At 32.0% G+C, this 17,626-nt stretch overlaps 1 protein-coding gene across 1 annotated transcript; it reads left to right on the forward strand.

Annotated features, from left to right (window-relative positions):
• The first annotated feature begins 10,411 nt into the window (after positions 1-10,411).
• LOC124942536 (aspartyl protease family protein At5g10770-like) lies at positions 10,412-13,327 on the forward strand. The gene is made up of 2 exons (XM_047483062.1): positions 10,412-10,633; positions 11,978-13,327. The coding sequence occupies exons 1-2, from the start codon at positions 10,465-10,467 to the stop codon at positions 13,255-13,257; spliced, it is 1,449 nt and encodes a 482-aa protein (XP_047339018.1). The 5' UTR covers positions 10,412-10,464; the 3' UTR covers positions 13,258-13,327.
• The last annotated feature ends 4,299 nt before the right edge of the window (positions 13,328-17,626 follow it).

The raw sequence follows: 17,626 nt of genomic DNA on the forward strand, positions 1-17,626 counted from the left end.
TTAAGAACCCTATTTGATTGAAGACATTTTAATCAAGATGGAAAATAGAATCTTCCATAATCTTTTGATTTTAATTTATAACTAACATTCAATTCGCTAACTTTAAACAAGATATATACCCTTAATTTAATCCCAAGTCCCAACCATAATTAAACTTTTAGTCAGCATCTATCTAGTTGTAATGTAATTAAACTTCAAAAATTAAAGGATACAAACAAATTAAAGTATGTAATTAATTAATTTGATCCTAATCATATAACACCGTATCAAAGTCCTCATTTTCCCTGGCTAATGGAATACTACAAATTTTAACAATTTTTATAAATGTTTTTTTATAAATATTATATTTTTGTTTAGAGAGGAGACTTTAGGACTTGTTTGGTTGGGTTATTTAAATAAACAAACTTAATCAAATATTATTTCACTTATTTTATTTTTTTTATCTATCAAATCATTTAATTTAAAACCAATTTATTAAAATACATTCTATTTAAAAATATAAATTTTATTTTATCATTATATATTAACATTTTTTAAGTTCTTTAATAAAAAAAAAATTCTAAATTTCTCAAAATCATTATCAAATTTTTAAACAACTCGAAGGGACGCTTGATTCAAATAAGGGAATTAAAATAAGAATGAGATTAATAAATGTGTGAAATAAGAATGAGTATGATCGATATAAGTGCAGTGTTTGGTTATGAGTATTAATCATTCTCAATCCTATTTATAACATTTGAATATTTTCATTCCATTGATGTTGTTTGAATTTATTATAGTGAAAAATTATTAATATTATTTTGTAAATAACCTAGATTAATATTTTATTTTATTTTTTATAATATTTTATTTAATTAAAAATATATAATATTGAAGTGTGTCATCATTTAATAAAATATAAACATCTAATATCTTATTATATTATATTTTATATATATATATATTTTTAAATACTTAAAAAAAATTGAATGATTCAATTTTTTCTTTTTATAAATAACATATTATCTATCAAAAATAAATAATATAAGATAAAATATTTAAAATATTATATATTAATATTTGATCAAATTAAATATAATATTTTACTTAATAACATATATTATAACATATTTTTAATAACATTTTTTATTTAAATATTTCATATTTAACTTTTTTTAATATTTATTTTATATAAAATTGTTATTTTATTTTTAAGTTTTTATATTTTAATTAATTTATTATAATTTTATTATTAATATATAATATTTAAAATTAATTAAATAAAAATAATTTTATTATTATTAGTTATTGTAATTATTATTAAAATTTTATTTTATTAATTATCTTTTATTTTAAATAATTTTTTATATTATTTAAATAGTTGAAATAAATTTTTTAAATAAATAAATTTTAAATTTTATTATTATTTTAATTATAAAAGAACGTCTACTTAATATAATTATAAATATATAAATATATATATATATAATATTATAATTATTATAGAATACGGGAGAATGGACATCATGTGAGAGAGTGCTCATCACAATGTGATTATTCCTCCAAATTTAGAGAGGAATTGATGATTTTGAGTATGTGACAATCAAATCAATGTTTTAGAATAAAACACATATGTTAGATTAAAATTGCTAATTAACTTAGGATAATTGATCGACGTTATAAAATTATCGGATTTTGATAATTTATTTTAAATAATCAAAAAAGGAAAAATTGTTATATTATATAAATCTAGGACATTTACTTTAATGACTTTACGAATTTTGATAATTTAGTTTAAATAATTAAAAATGGAGAAAATGTTAGGTTAAAGCCTCTCATTAATTTTAAGTGTAAGACTGAGTTGTGTTATTGATTATGTGTAGGGTCAAAGTGAAGTAAACTGAAATGGGAATCTGTCTGGTAGTTGATCAAATTCGGTATTTGATCAACTTCGGTTTTTGGAGAAGCGCGTCCAGTTTTTTTGATCAAGTCTAGTATTTTGATCAACTTCGATTTTTTAAGAAGCGCTTTCGGTTTTATGTTAACTTCGGTATTTAAAGAAGCACGTTCGGTATTCTGTTCGGCTTCGACAGAAGCGCGTCTGGTATTTTGATCAAGTCTGGTATTTTGATCAACTTCGATTTTTGAAGAAGCGCTTCCAATTTTATGTTAACTTCGGCTTTTGTAGAAGCGCGTCCGATTTTCTGTTCGGCTCGGTTCTTGGAGAAGCTCGTCCGATATTTTGATCGGGTCCATTTCTTTGAAGCGCTTCCGGTTTTTATTAAGTTTGGTATTTGCTAAGCGTTTCCGGGAATTCCAGAACTTCAGTGTTTGATCAAATTCGGTATTTGATCAAGTTCGGTTTTATATAATGCGCTTTCAGTATTTAACTAGTTCGGTTTTATACAAGGCGTTTCCGGTATTTAACCAGTTCAGTTTTATACAAGGCGCTTCTGGTATTTAACTAGTTTGGTTTAATACAAGACGCTTCCGGTATTTAACAAGTTCAGTTTTATACAAGGCGTTTCCGGTATTTAATCAAATTCGGTATTTGATCAAGCATCTATTATTGTCAGTCTGACACAACAACTGAGCTAAACCCATAGAAGACTGCCACGTGCCAAAATAATACAAATTTCTTGTGATGTACGTTCCCAATACACCACAATCTCTTTTAAGAATATTCGGCGCACTATCTTCATCTAGTACATCCACGATCAAAAGCATATTCTCTAATATACTACCTGGCAAACATCCAATCGAAATAGGAAAGCAAATTTGTCCGTTGAGGTGTTATCTATTTAAGAAGAAGTTTGAGGACAATTTGCACCACTGTTTTCTTGGCAATTAGTTCTTAGTTTTTGCAATCACTCTCGGACACACCTAATACTTTCACGAGTCTTAAACATTTTTGTGCAAACTTTCTATCAAGCGTTCAAGCTCTCAAGTTTTAAGAGCTTACAAGTTTGCTAGATTATTGAGTTGTATTACATTCACTGATATTTTTGTGTGAAATTTAGTACGGTAAGTTAAACAAAGTGTGTTGTGCTAGGAGTTCGGAAACAAGCATTGTCTAAGTCCTGATTGTCCGACTGAGTTTGTATAAGTGTTGTATTCAAACCAAATCTTCTAGTGAATATCATTTTCAAGGTTGAGAAGAAGGGTGACGTAAGAGGGTTTGCTCCGAACATCCATAAATAATCTATGTGTCTTGTGTTCTTTATTTTCTTAATCCTTCAACATTTTATCTACCGCTTCAAGTCTAAACAAACAGTTCCGCACTTGACTCTGTTCAAGAGTTTGTGAAGACTTGCGAAGAATAAAAACATATATTAATTTCTAATAGAGTTAATATCGAAATGAAGGTTTTCGCGATTAACAATACTTGATCAATCCTCTGCTATTGTTGACTCCTTTCCTAACACCACCAATGAAACACCTCATAAATTATAACCTGAATCAAACTAGTCTAATTCAAACTTGACACCTTTCCTTCTTATCGACAATGACAATTATATAACTTATTTATCATTATTGTAATTATTATTTAAAAAAAATCATAATTCAGTTCGGTTTAATTTTATCTCTAATTGATATGTGGTTAATTTAAAAAATATATAAATTATTTAATACTAAGTATTGTTTTATAATGAAGATTATTAATTCAAATAACCTAATTTAATTTAAGGATGAATTACACAATATGACAGAAATCATGCAAATCAATCCATTATCCCTACTTTATATATATATATATATATATATATATATATATATATATATATATATATATATATATATATATATATATATATATATATATATATATATATATATATATATATATATATATATATATATAATTTAAATATTTAATATATTAATTTAAAACAAACCATTCACATTTTAATAAAACAAAAATCTCTCAAAAATATATATATATATATATATATATTAAATATGAAAAAATCGTTTAAACATAATAACAAAAAAAAAGAGTTACGTAAATACTCGAAAAGAATTATTAACTCCTCGACATATTCTAATTTTCTTAAACGAATATCAGAAAACATTATAATAAAAGTATTATGAATGATACGCATATACGACAATTATAATTGAAAGTTCGACGATTTTTCTTCAACCGGATAGTAAAAAAATGAGATGATAACCTTAAATATGTAGGTCTGCCGTATCAGCCGCATCAATCTAAATTTCTCAGCAACTACCCAAAAATTCGACTATCATCTAATTAATTTCATTAATACTTCACAAAAGACTTTAAATACTAGTACCTCTATAATGCAAAAAAATAATGAGTTATCGATTCAATTTTTTTTGTGATACATACGACTAGCCATAATACAACATTTTTTTATGCACATATCATCCGTTAAAATTCTATCATCAATAACACAAATTATTATTATTTTATTATAATTTAACTGAAATAATTTAGAATTTTCCAATAACCAATTTTGTTTTTTTTAGTTATAGCAAAGTTGAAATGATTTGTGTGGTTGGAGTCAATTTGAACACTAGTATGAAAAAATATTAGGCTTTGATTCGGCGTTTATAAATTGCGTTTAAGCGTTTTCTTAATAAACTATTATAGTAATTTGCATAATAAACTTACATAAAAAAATATAATTAAACATATTTTGCATTTAAACTCATTTTTTTCTTTCTCTTTTAACACTTTTACATATTTTTATTTATTTATTCTCTCTCATCTATTTCTTTCATTTCTAATTATTTTATTCATTCTTTCATCTATTTAATATTTTTTCAATCATTTTTTTTCATTTATTTCAACTATTTTTAATATTTTATGTATTTACACAAAATTATTATAATAAAAAAGCTACTGTTCCTAGCCATATTGACCAAATTAAGTCTGGTCTTGGACTTGTTGATCATGAAACTACTCAAGGTACCGAACTTGCTACTACAGGTCCTGATGAAAAATGTGCAACCATTGCTGATCTCGGCTATATTGTTCCTAATACTGGCACAAGTCCTATTATTGTGGATGATACTATTGTTGGTCCTAACTCCACTGATCCCAATACTGATCAAAGAACTGGTCTTGATGTAACTACATGTCCTAGTTCCAAAGTTTCTGAAATTCAAAGATCTATGGGACGGGGAATACTTGGCCCATATGAAACAAGCAAAATTGGATCTGAAGGCACTCCAATAGGTCGTGAGTCTACTCTTCACAGTTCTAGGAATGCAAGCAGGAACCTAAAAAACAATGTCATCAAAATTCGAAATGACCTGACCCTTGGGCTCAGAGCCACCTTTCGAGATGATGAACATGAGAATCTTGGAATAAGTAATAAAGAAGCTCTTGAAAATGGACTGGGAAATGTTGGGTTTTGTGAAATCAAAAGATCAAGTGCAGAAGAAGACAATTTGGTCTTGAATAAGGCAGTGAGCCTTAATTCTGAAGTATGGCGAATAAAAACCGATAACAAACATGAATCTAGTAGTGAAGAGGTTCAAAGTCAGAAAAGATCTACTAAAGCAGAACAAGATGAAAATCGAAGACAAAGCAGAAAGATCCTGGATCCAGAAGCTACTAAATCTATCACGGAGAAGATGAGATCTACATAAGGCAACCCTCACTCAATGGCAATAGTATTCCATGTAATCAAACTGTAGCCATTGAGGATAGTGAGGCAAGTGATGCTTATGATTTCTCTGATGAAGAGGTCCAGGACAGTCTGGAAAGTCAGGAACCCAACACTTATATTCATTCATGAATATAGTGACATGGAACATAAGGGGACTCAATGACCCTCTAAAATGTAAAGAAATCAGGAGGATCATTGAGAATCAGAAGATCACTATTATGGGTATTCTTGAGACAAAAGTCAAAAGTCGGAACGTTGAGAAGGTTAGCAAACTGTGTATTGATAGTAGCTGGGAAATTATTCATAACTCAAATGACAAAACGGGCAGAATCTGGGTTATTTGGGATAACAAAGTTGTTGAGGTGATGACTCTTTTTTCGAATGATCAAGCAATCCTGGTGGAGGTCAAAGACAGAATCACAAGAATCGTGTTTAATCTTGCTATTATCTATGGTAGCAACTCAAGCACGGAAAGAAGACTCCTCTGGAATTGTCTTAGAAACTGGATCGGTATTGATAAATCTTGGACTGTCCTCGGTGATTACAACGTAACTAGAAACGAATCTGATCGTAGCCCAGAATCTGAAATTACTCGGGATATGATTGAATTTAATGACTGCATCAGAGATATGGGTTGTATCGAGCCTACCAATTCTGGGAACTTCTTCACTTGGTCTTCTACGAGAGGGAATGAACAAATTAGAAAAAGTAGAATTGACAGATGTCTGGTAAATGAGAACTGGATTAACCAATTTCCGAGAAGTCAACTTCATGTTTTGAATCCGGGTATATCTGATCACTGCCCGATTAAATTGTTCTGGGAAAAGGAAGAAAGGTTCAAAAGGCCCTTTAAATTTTTCAATTTTTGGATGGATAACGATAAATTCAAGGGTATCCTCGAAAGTGTATGGTCAACAGATGTCAGAGGTTCCAACATGTACAGGGTTTCTGAGAAGCTTAAGCTCCTGAAGAATCATCTCCAAAGCTTTGACAAGAAGAAGTTCAGCAATATCTCCAATAGAGTTCTGGCTTCTAGAGAAGAACTGGAAGAGGTTCAGAAAAAGTTATTAAGGGATGATAGTGATGAACAACTCAATGAAACAGAAAGATATGCGCTTGAAAACTTCAGGAAGCTGAGTCTGCTTGAAGAGAATTTTGTTAGACAGAAATCAAGACAGAGCTGGCTTTCGTTGGGTGACAAAAACACAGCTTTCTTCTACAGAAAATGCAAGGCTAGAAACATGAGAAACAATGTGTACAGGCTGAAGAATGATGATGGTGAATATGTTCAGGGTCAAAAGGGTGTCCAAGATTTGGCTATTGATTTCTATAAGCAACTTATGGGTACAAGAAAGCAGCATCAAAGTCACCTGAATACCTTGTATCAAATTATTGATAGGAAAATCTCTGCAGAAGATAGTCGCGAGTTGATAAGGGTGGTCACGAAGGTTGAGGTTAAAGAAGCTCTGTTTAGTATTGATGGGAATAAAAGTCCGAGTCCTGATGGGTTTAATGCACAGTTCTTCAAAGATAATTGGTCGGTTGTGGGTAAAGATGTTACTGATGGGGTTCTGGAGTTTTTCAAAAATAGGAAGATGTTAAAGCAATGGAATACAGCGGTCCTAACCTTGATCCCCAAAACTGCGGTACCTGAGAAAGTACAAGATTTCAGACCAATTTCCTGCTGCAATGTGATTTATAAAATAATATCCAAAATAATTTCTAAACGTTTTAAAAATGTTATAGGAAAAATAATAAATCTTAATCAATCTGCATTCATCCCCGGTAGGACAATCTCTCATAATATTCTTCTCATGCAGAGCCTATTAAAAGGCTACGGGAAAAAGAAAATATCCCCGAGAGTGGCTTTCAAAATAGATATCAAGAAAGCTTTTGACTCTGTTAGATGGGAAGCCATTCGAGACTTTCTGGTTGTTTCTGCTTTTCCTATAATTTTTATCGATTGGATTATGCAATGCGTTTCATCATCCTGCTTTGTTGTTAGCGTCAATGGAGTCCACAGAGGCTATTTCAAGGGTGAAAATGGGGTAAGGCGAGGGGACCCCCTCTCTTCTTACCTTTTCGTAGCTATCATGGCGATCTTTGAGAGCATCTTCGCGATGTTCCGAAAGAATCGTCCATACATCTTTCACCCATTCTGTGAGGTAGAGGAGGTAACACATTTATGCTTTGCTGACGATTTGTTCATTCTAGCGCATGCGGACGTTGATTCCATTAAAACTATTAGGGCTGCACTAACGTTCTTTTCTGAGGTAACAGGTTTAACTATTAATGAAAGCAAAAGTGTGGCATTTTATGGAGGCGTGAAGGACGAAACAAAACAGGACATCTTCAACATCATGGGCATCAAGGAAGGCAGATTTCCCATAAGGTATTTAGGAATTCCGTTAACTGCAAAGTAGATCGAGATCTCACACTGCAAGCCGCTGATTGAAAATGTAAAAAACACGATATCTGGCTGGGCAGCGAAAAAACTTTCTTATGCAGGGAGGATCGAACTTATCAAAACCGTGGTTATGGGCATAGTTGGCTATTGGGCGCAGCAAATAGTCATTCCGAAGAAGGTAATGAAGGAACTCGACACACTGATGAGAAACTTTATCTGAGGTAATAGTGGAAGAGGAGGAAAAAAAGTCAAATGGACCGCTCTCTGCAAACCGAAGGACGAGGGAGGCATCGACTTGAAGAACTGTATCGAGTGGAACAAGGCTCTAACCTTCAAACATCTGTGGGCTTTGGAGCGCAATCAGGAGTCACTATGGATCAAATGGGTGCATACGAGATTTATGAAACACGAAACCAGCATCTGGACCTGCAAAATTCACGAAGGTATGAGCTGGTCTCTAAAAAAGATTCTTAAACTAAGAAGCGATATTGCAGATCTTTATGACATCCGACTAGGGGACGGGAAAGACACTCTATTCTGGCACGACCATTGGTTTGAAAACCAGCCCATCATCGACAAGGAGCAGTTTCAAAATACTCGTATCAGAAGGGACTGCGCAAAAGCGAAAATCAGAGACATCAAATACGGGAATTGGAACTTGCTCTTGAGAAGAATTCCAGAAGGAAAGAGGATACTTGATCATATAAGTAACATACAACTACACGACAGACCGGATATTCATGAATGGAAAGCTGAGGACAATGGGAAGCTGGTATTGAAGAAAATATGGGAGGTAATCCGGGAAAAAGCGCAGAAAGTAGAATGGGCTCCTCTTGTATGGTCAACGAAGATTATCCCTCGACACCAGTTCATCCTATGGCTCGCCTTCTGGGAAAGACTCAACACACGTGATCGTATCAGTAAGTATATGAGCATCCCGGACGCGAGCTGTCTTCTATGCATAGGAAATGAAGAAACCATAGATCACCTATTCGGGAGCTGTTGTATTGCTTCGGAGCTTTGGGACAGATTCTATAAAAGCCTGGAGCTGATTAGTTTCCCGAGCGAATGGAATGAAATCAAAGAAGCGGCACTACTCAAAGCCAAGGGAAATAGATTTGCAACAAGCGTGTTCAAGTGCGGCTTTGGAGCAGTGGTGTATAACATTTGGCAAGAACGGAATGCAAGGGTATATGACAGAACCCGCAGGAGCATTGACGAGTTATGGAAAGATATTGTATCGGATTGCAGCGCCCTCGCGGGAACGTGGAGAGGAATTCCAAGCACGGAGCAAAACTGGAATATCTGCAGGAACTGGAATTTACCGTTTTTTAAACTCACTAGAATTGAAAACATTGTAAACAGATAATTCATTTACGTTCTTAGCTTTTATTCAGAATGTTACGACTTCAAAATCATTCTAGGCCTGTCTAGAATGATCTCTTAAACTCGTGGTTTTTTTTCCCGTTTTTGGGAATTTTTAATGAAATGACGCTAAGTCGTTTTCCAAAAAAAAAAAAAAAAAAAAAACATACGTTTAAATATATTTTTATTTATAATATAGGCATCTTAATATATATAATAATTAAGTAAAATATAAAATATAAATATTACTATCATTTTTTTTATTTATAATTATAGTTTTAAAAATTAAACTAGCTTTAATTAATGATTTAAAAGTATATATTACAATTAAGATTAATCAAAACTTCATCAAAATGAAATGATAATACACAATTGAAAAATTGAGTCAGAGGAAGTGTAGAAATTTAAAAATATATATATAATAACAAAATACTTTTATTTATTGATTATGGTAACTTATATAACTATGAATAATAAAATAATAAGTACAAATCATCTGAATGTTAAAAAAAATGGAAATAGAGAAAAAAAAATTCAAATAAGAGAGAGGGAGGAGAATTGAAAATTTTAAAATATTATTAAATATTTTTATCTATATCTATCTATATATATATATTTATCATGCTTATATTAAATATATTTAAAATTATATATTTATAAAAATTAAAATCTTCATGTCATTTATTTTAAAATATACTATTTTTTAATTTAAGTCATTTATTAATTTTTAAAATTATATATTAATAAAAAATTATTTAAATTAATATAATTTATTTTCAAATATACTATTTTTTAAATTTAAATAATTTATTAATATTTAAAATTAAATTAATAAATATATATATATATATATATATAATAAGCTGGCATCAAGCTGAGAATAAGGTGAATCATACTAGCCTTAACAAATATGTAATCCTATGAGATCATTTGTATTGGTGGGTGATGTCAAAAATTGAATATAATTATACATTTTGTTATTTTTCATCTAAATTTTTGCATTATATAAAGAATCCATGATAAGGTGGAATATAAGGAAAGAGAGAAAAAAAGAAAATAAGTGAGAAATTGATAATGTCTTCTCTCTCTTTAATTGTGTTTTTATTTTCTTCTCTTTCCTTTATCTTCTTCTGCTTTCTCGACAATGGTTTCGCCGGCGCCGACGAGATTGCCGGCGGTCGGCACCTTATCAGTGTCGCCTCTCTTATTCCGGCGACCACTTGCTCTTCTTCTATGCCCAAAGGTAATTTCATTTATTTCTTGATCTGTTTTATTTTGTTATTAGATTTAAATATTTAATAATAATTGGAAAAGTGGATTATTTGAATTTAATTATTAATATTCATGAAGAAAATAAAGTAAGTAATGAATTAATGAAGAAATAAGTAGAAGAATGATTGATTATTTAAATAATTTTGATTGGATACGAGAATACTTATATTTTTATCAAAAATACCATCTGTAATTAATATTAAAAAATAAATAAAATCATGTAAATGTTTACTTATAATTAGGTTTTTAGAAGTGTATTATTAAAAATTACTTTAATAATAAAGTAATTTTGTTTCTTATTGAATTAATGACACACCTCTTATATCTCTTAAATTCAATCAGTTCAATGACTCTCATTTTGTAACTTACATTTTTTTCATATACTACTTTATTCCCTCCACAAATCACCCATTGACTCTAATCTTGTGAGTCACATTTATTCATATGCTTCTATTTCTCGATAAAACACTCACCAATCTTAGTCAACTTCTCTTTTACTCTTACTTCAACACATCAATAACCAATCTCAATTAACCATAAACCTCTTAAGCATCATTTTATATACATATATAAATTAATTAGTTAAAAAGTTGAATTTATATAGTTAAAACGTTCCGGCGTTCATTAAATTTGATGTTAAATATAAAATATAAAATCTAATTAGCTTAGTTAGTTAAAGAGTTGTACTTATTTTTGTTAGGTTACAAGTTCAAAATATACCTATAATATTTTTAATTTTATTTTTAATCATTTTAAGTTTATAGACGGGTCAATTTACAATCCGACCCAAATATCCATTTACTCTTACATATATATCCAAATTAACCAAGACTTTAAAACCGATAATTCGGACACTTTAAAAATTAAGCATCATTATATTATATTATATTATATTATATTATATTATATTATATTATATTATATTATATTATATTATATAATTTTGTTTCTTATCCAATTAATTATTAAAATATTAAACTTGTGGTTCACTTTGTTTTAGTATAATTAGAAAGAATTCACATATCAAACAAGTTAACACATATTTAAGTTTGGATTTAATCAACTTATTTTTAAAACAACTTTAGTTTAGTTATTTTGATACACAAATTAAAGGCTTATAAGGTGAGATAAAATCAGAACTAATATTTATTTTATTAGTTTTAAAATCAAGTTAATATTAAATTATTGAGGGAGAGAGATATTTTATAAAATGATATTATGTAACTGAGGAGGATATAAAAACATGTTTATGTAAATGTTTTTACTACAGAATTTCAATTCAAAGAATAGAGAATAATTTCTTTGGTTTTTTCAGTTGCCGACGACCGGAAGTCATCGTCGGCAAAGGTAGTTCACCGGAACGGTCCATGTTCAAAGTTAACAAACAATAACAAAGCAACCTTGAATGAGTTCTTGATTCAAGACGAATCACGAGTCAAATCAATCCATTCTCGAGCCAAAATCAACTCGGCAAGCAAAACCAATACTCCTCTTCAAGACACCGATTCAATTTCAATTCCAGCAAAATCCGGTTTCAGTCTCGGCACCAGAAACTTCATAGTAACCGTCGGTCTCGGCACTCCAAAACGCGATCTCTCCTTAATCTTCGACACCGGCAGCGATCTAACCTGGACTCAATGTCAACCATGTGCAGGTAGTTGTTACTCACAACAAGAACCAATATTCGATCCATCTCTTTCAAAATCATACAAAAACGTCTCATGTTCATCACCTCAATGCTCCGCTTTAATCTCAGCCACCGGGAAACAACCTCGCTGTTTATCCTCAACCAATACCTGTACCTACGGTATTCAATACGGCGATCGATCGTTATCTGTTGGTTATTTGGCTACCGAAACCCTAACCCTATCTCCAACTGACATTTTCCCCAATTTATACTTCGGATGTGGAGAAAACAATCGAGGCCTCTTCAACGGCGCCGCCGGACTAATCGGACTCGGCCGGGATCCTCTCTCACTCGTATCACAAACCGCCGGAAAATACGGTAAATACTTCTCATACTGCTTACCTTCTTCAAGCTCAACCGGTCATCTAACATTCGGAAAAGGGAAATCGAATTTCGCGAATGCGAAATTCACATCGTTAAGTTCAAATTCACAGTTACCATCATTCTACTTCATCGATATAATCGGGATTAAAGTTGGATTGAAGATCTTACCGATATCCAGATCCGTATTCACTAACTCCGGCGGGACTATCATAGATTCCGGCACTGTGATAACTAGGTTACCGCCTACAGCTTATACAGCATTGAAAACGGAATTCAGGAAGCAAATGTCGGATTATAATTTGACGAATCCGCGTACTTTACTTGATACATGTTACGATTTCAGTTCTTATAAATCGATTCTTGTTCCGAAAATTAGTTTCTTCTTCGCCGGAAACGTTGAGTTATCGGTGCCGCCGAACGGAATATTTTTTCCGGCGAGTACGGCTCAGATGTGTTTGGGTTTCGCCGGAAATACGGATGATACGAGTTTGGGTGTTTTTGGTAATGTTCAGCAACAGACTTTGGAAGTGATTTATGATGTCGCCGGAGGGAAACTCGGATTTGCTGCCGGCGGTTGTTCTTAGGACATGTTTAATTTCGTTTTATGATCATATTCAATAAATATCGTGGTAAAATATATTTCATTTAAAAGCAGGAATAAAGGTCTTCCATTGTAACTGTTTTAAAGGGAAATTTAAGGAAATGATGCCAATAATTGTCGGTTTTTGGAAAATGAGACAGGCCTCCTAATGTTGGTATAACCGTATAAATGGATTTATTTATTTATTTATAAAGTCCAAATATCCTTTTTACGCTATTTTCTCTCTTATTGTCTTCTTCCCCTTTTCTCTAAACCTGAACCCTAAACCATAAGCGGCGAACACAACGATATGTACGCGAAGACAACCATTGTAAAATTTTGCTTTTGAATTTCTTCGCATTTGCATTCTCCCTTTTGAAGAAGACAACCATCAATGGGTAAGTCAATGTTGCATTTTAAATTATGTTATAGTTTTTATGTATTTGTTAGTGCAGTTCAGATCTTCTGCTACCGATTGCCGTGTTCCCCTGTGGCGGACCAATCAGATTGCAGCATTATTAATTTAATAATAAATCAATCTGGGCAGGAGACGGAGGGAGGGAGAATCCGGAATCCGGGTTTAGGCCCGGGTTCACACAAGACGCCGTTAACGGAAGCGCCCGTTAACGCCCGGAAATAATATAATATTCAGATAATACCCAGATAAGATATCTTCGCTCTGATCTACACGCCCATTGAAATGACCCTCATGTAAACCCCGCATACCCACCCATGAGAAGAACGCCTGCCGTTCATGAAAATACACTTACACGTCCATGTAATGACCGAATTGACATGCATATTATATTTACGTTTATTAAATATTAATTTAATTTATTAAATAACACAGGCAGCGATATAATATTCGCTTCAAGTAATTCAATCTTTTATTGTCTTGGATTTTTTATTTACTTTTTTTATTTAATTTTTTTTTGCCTCGAGACTCGCTGGAGCGAAGATATATTTGCTTCAATTAATTTTAATAAAAACCCCATGTAAATCCCACCTACCCACACATGTAAAGACCGCTTGACTACCATGTAAAGACACTTACCCGTTTATGTGAACACCAAAATGACATGGATTTTATATTTCCGTTTATTAAATATAAATTCAATTAATTGAAGATGACATGCAGAAACCGAACAAATCTTCGCCTCAATTACCGGTTTTTTTTTTTTTCCTATTTTTTTTGTATTTCATTTTTTTTGCCTCGAGACTCTCTGGAGCGAAGATCTCTTTGCTTCAATTAATTTTAATAAAAACCCCATGTAAATCCCCCCTACCCACACATGTAAAGACCGCTTGAATACCATGTAAAGACACTTACCCGTTTATGTGAAGACCAAAATTACATGGATTTGATATTTCCGTTTTTTAAATATTAATTCAATTAATTGAAGATGACATGCAGCAACCGAACAAATCTTCGCCTCAATTACCGGCTAGTTTTTTTTTCCTATTTTTTTTTATTTCATTTTTTTTGCCTCGAGACTCTCTGGAGCGAAGATATATTTGCTTCAATTAATTTTAACAAAAACCCCATGTAAATCCCCCCTACCCACACATGTAAAGACCGCTTGAATACCATGTAAAGACACTTACCCGTTTATGTGAAGACCAAAATTACATGGATTTGATATTTCCGTTTTTTAAATATTAATTCAATTAATTGAAGATGACATGCAGCAACCGAACAAATCTTCGCCTCAATTACCGGCTATTTTTTTTTTCCTAATTTTTTTTTATTTCATTTTTTTTGCCTCGAGACTCTCTGGAGCGAAGATCTCTTTGCTTCAATTAATTTTAATAAAAACCCCATGTAAATCCCCCCTACCCACACATGTAAAGACCGCTTGAATACCATGTAAAGACACTTACCCGTTTATGTGAAGACCAAAATTACATGGATTTGATATTTCCGTTTTTTAAATATTAATTCAATTAATTGAAGATGACATGCAGCAACCGAACAAATCTTCGCCTCAATTACCGGCTAGTTTTTTTTTCCTATTTTTTTTATTTCATTTTTTTTGCCTCGAGACTCTCTGGAGCGAAGATATATTTGCTTCAATTAATTCATTACTTTTTTTTCTTTATTTCAATTTTTTCGCTGGAAAAGAACATTTGTTCGCCTAGACCATGTTCCATGTAAAATGGATTGAATAGTCGCTTCTCGAGAGAACACTTATTCGCCCCTGGTCCCTGTGTCATGTTACATGGAATGAAAAGTCGCTTTTCGAAAGAAGACATGTTCGCCCCGGTTACATGAATATATATACCCCCTAATATGATTATTTTATTATCATTTCCGCCCGATTCATCTCTCTCTTCCTGCCTCCTTTTCACGGCGATTCGTAACCGGCTCCCCGTCGACCGAACCTGAATCCACATCTTCACGACTCCTCAATGGTACGTATTCCTGACTAGTAGCTTTTAATATTTAGGATTATGGAACTACTACACTAGATTCTGTTATGTGATGTTGTTGTCTCTTTAATCTTTTGGAAACCCTACTCTCAAAATGTTACCTTGACTGTAAATCAATGTTTTTTTCATGCACGTGCAGGCTGCCTCAGCATCCGTCCAAAACTTTGGCAAAGATTGGATTTTATGCCCAAATCAATTAACAAGTGAAGAGATAGTACTCTTCGTTACATTTCTCCCTTTTTTTTTCCATATTGTTTAAGTTTTCATCCTGTTTAACTGAAATATTTATGATTGTTCTTAAACAGCACTTGATGCAACAATATGCTAACACATGTGGTGCCACGGTGTCAATGAGGTGGCGAGACGATGTTACCCACGTCATAGCATCCACCGATTCTAATGGTGGATGCGGTCGCACTATCAAAGTATTGAAGGGCATATTGAACGGGAGTTGGGTCCTTACCATTGATTGTGAGACTCTGTTATTCTTAACCCTTTACTGTTAACTCAATATTCATTTTCACATATATGAAACTAAAAACACCTATTGCTTTTATACAGGGATAAAATCATCAATCAGATTTAACTGTTACGTGGACGAGGAACCATACGAGGTGCAGCGAGATAATCATGGGACTGTGGGCGGTCCAAGAGCTGGCAGAATGCGTTATTTGAACAATGTAAGTTTTGTCTTATTCCCTCCTCCATATGATATTCAATTGTCCATCATTACTAATAATGTATTGTATTTTCTTTCAGCTGCCCAAACTCTTCGACAGTTACACCTTCATATTTGCAGGGGAATTCATCCCGGCTTACAAACTTGATCTTATGGGGTTTGTAATTGCTGGAGGAGGTACAACTAAAGAAATGGAGAATCCATTTGTCGAGCCCGAGGACGACAAAACTATAGTTGTATACGACAAGTCTAGGCACGATGTTAATGAACTTGTTTGGGTATTTGAGGCAGAGAATCCTCTGAAGACATATTTGGATGTGTTTGGTGTTCCTCACACAAGCTTGCTAGAATCCATTGCTGCTTGTGATTTGCAGCCTTTATTTTTGTAATAGACATGTGTTGGTTTAATTTTTTACTTAATATTTGAATATTTTGCATTCTTGAAAATTCAATGTCATATTTGATTTCAGAATTATGTTTTTTGTTCTTCGAATTGTTTTTTTTTTAAACATCAGCCTTATATTTAACTAAATCTTGAAACATTAACAAATACTGTATAAATTGAAGTATAAATTTGATAAATAATTAATATTTTTTAAAACTACTGTCAAAATAATATTTGTGAAACAATTGTCAAAACAATAATGTGAAGAAATCTTCGCTTACTGATTGATTGATTGATTTATTAATTTAATTTCATAATAATTTTTGTCATTTAATTATTAAAATGAAATAATTTTTTTAACAAGTCACCTCACCGCCACCTAACACCTGCCACCTTTTCATTAAATGCTGCATGCAGCAAGCCATGCTGCTAAGCTAGACAACTTTGTACTCTTCTCTCTCTCTACTGTACGACCATTTCTTCGCCGGAGTTATACTACATTGTCTACCATCGACCTCTCCTTCGCCGGAGACTTCATTATAATATCAATCCGTCTTCCTAAATTATAAAATGGTTTGTTTTTGAATGTCATCTATACCTCCTTTACTTTTCTTCCCAACCTTTTCTATGTTTTTTGAATCATCGACATGAAAAGGTCATGTTCTTTTTGATTATCAGGAAGGAATACGTATCAGCGAGAATGATATGGAGGAGAATGATATTATTGATTTAAGGTAACATTTTTTAACTTCTCCAATTTTTGTAGTGCACATGTAAGCGAAGATCTCTTCACTACTACATTATGAGATAATATCTTATGAAGCGAAACTATATTCGCCTAATATTACATTCTTCATACTGTTGAAGTGAAGCATTCTT

This window comes from Impatiens glandulifera, chromosome 6 (genome assembly GCF_907164915.1).
Source record: "Impatiens glandulifera chromosome 6, dImpGla2.1, whole genome shotgun sequence".
Lineage (NCBI taxonomy): Eukaryota > Viridiplantae > Streptophyta > Magnoliopsida > Ericales > Balsaminaceae > Impatiens > Impatiens glandulifera.

Coding starts and splice junctions, on each gene's coding strand:
- LOC124942536 (XM_047483062.1), top strand. CDS start 10,465: ATGTCTTCTCTCTCTTTAATTGTGTTTTTATTTTCTTCTCTTTCCTTT. Junction 10,634..11,977: donor CTCTTCTTCTATGCCCAAAG/GTAATTTCATTT, acceptor TGGTTTTTTCAG/TTGCCGACGACCGGAAGTCA.